Here is a 1588-nt window from a genome sequence, read left to right on the forward strand (position 1 = left end):
TATATATATATATATATATATATATATATACATATATATATATATGCACATGCATCAACATGCACTTTTACCTGCACATAATACAGACATGCATACATATGCATACAACATACACATACATATCCAACTAATAAATTGAAAACTGAGATACTAGGTTTACATAAGTATATAATTAATACTCAGATTCATTCAGATCAACAAAAGATATCCTTTCGTTCCATAGTAGAACATTATAGGACAATCATACTAATGCATATTACCATTGGTCTTTGTTTAAACAAATAAAAGAAGTCAATAAAATATTCTTTCCTTCTAACCAATATTTCTCTATGATTAAATCAGGTAAGTTAAAAGTTATTGATGGAAATCTGTTTACAAAATACCTTATTAATTTGTTTTATTTTTCTAGATTATGTACACAATGTAATTCTTCGTCAATACTTAGAGTACACAATCCTGACACATACACATGCCCACATACATATATTATTTAATGACCTAGATTTTGCTAAATTATGAGAAGATACTATTTGATCTAGTTAAACATGGGTTATAAAGTGATATCTTAGCTAAATGTCAATTCCAAGAGGATTTGGGCTATGACTTAGAAAAATAACTTGACCAGTGTTTTAGAAATTAATTTAAAAAGACTCTAAAATTCGGGTGTGACAAGAAGGTAGGTAAGTATATGTGTACCTTTCTCTCACACCTACATATTCTTCTCATCCTAACTTAGTTTTGTTAAGGTTGGAGTCATTTGTTCATCCCTACTCTCCTGTAGATGAAATCAACTTGCATAATAAGGAGAATCCAATAATTGTCTAATAGGTGGTGATTTTTTACATACAATAATGATCATTTGCTATATGATACTTGTCTAAAAAATTTTTAATTTTCTCTTTTATTTTAATAGCCTAAAAGTAACATATGGACCATATGATAATTATATTCCAGGTAAGATGCAAGTTCAATATTTATTTTTTGAATGAAAGATTTTATTTTTAAATATTTTTCCCTTCTATTGAGAAGAAATTATTTTCGCTTTTCCTGATTACAGTTTTCCTTCCTTCTAAACCTCCTAGTTCCTAGTTCCTTCCCTCCACTTCCCCTCATCAGGATCCTTTCTGTCTCTCACTAGAAAAAAACAGGCTTCTAAGAGAAAAATATAAAACTTAACAAAATAAAATAGAGTAACAAGACAAAACCCACCACATCCAAGTTGGATAAGGTGTATCAACAAAAGCAAAAGAGCCCCAAATAAGGCCTAAGAGTTAGAGACCCGCTCATTCACACAGTCAGGAGTCCCATTAAAATCTCTAAACTACAAGTGTAGTATACAGTCAAGGACCTGGTGCAGACCTGTGAAGGCCTTGTGATTGCTGATTTAGTCTCTATGCATTCATATGACCTCTGTGAAGATGGATTTGATATTTTGGTGACCTCCATCCCTTCTGACTTTTCCACTTCATTTTCCATAGGTTTTCTGAGTCTTGAGGAGAGGAAGTTGACACACACATTCCATTTAGAACTATCTCTCTCTCTCTCTCTCTCTCTCTCTCTCTCTCTCTCTCTCTCTCTCTCTCTCTCT

General features: G+C 31.9%; 1 protein-coding gene across 3 annotated transcripts in view; it reads left to right on the forward strand.

Moving 5' to 3' along the window:
- Cylc2 (cylicin 2) overlaps positions 1–1588 on the forward strand; it is a 9373-nt gene that overhangs the window by 4470 nt on the left and 3315 nt on the right. For all 3 annotated transcript variants that reach the window (XM_013351836.1, XM_013351835.1, XM_013351837.1), the window contains exon 2: positions 914–954. Coding sequence is in view for 1 of the 3 variants with exons in the window: in XM_013351835.1 (XP_013207289.1) it covers positions 914–954 (41 nt within the window). In the remaining 2 variants the exon portion in view is untranslated. The remainder of the gene's footprint in view (positions 1–913; positions 955–1588) is intronic.

This window comes from Microtus ochrogaster, linkage group LG5 (genome assembly GCF_000317375.1).
Source record: "Microtus ochrogaster isolate Prairie Vole_2 linkage group LG5, MicOch1.0, whole genome shotgun sequence".
NCBI classification, from domain to species: domain Eukaryota; kingdom Metazoa; phylum Chordata; class Mammalia; order Rodentia; family Cricetidae; genus Microtus; species Microtus ochrogaster.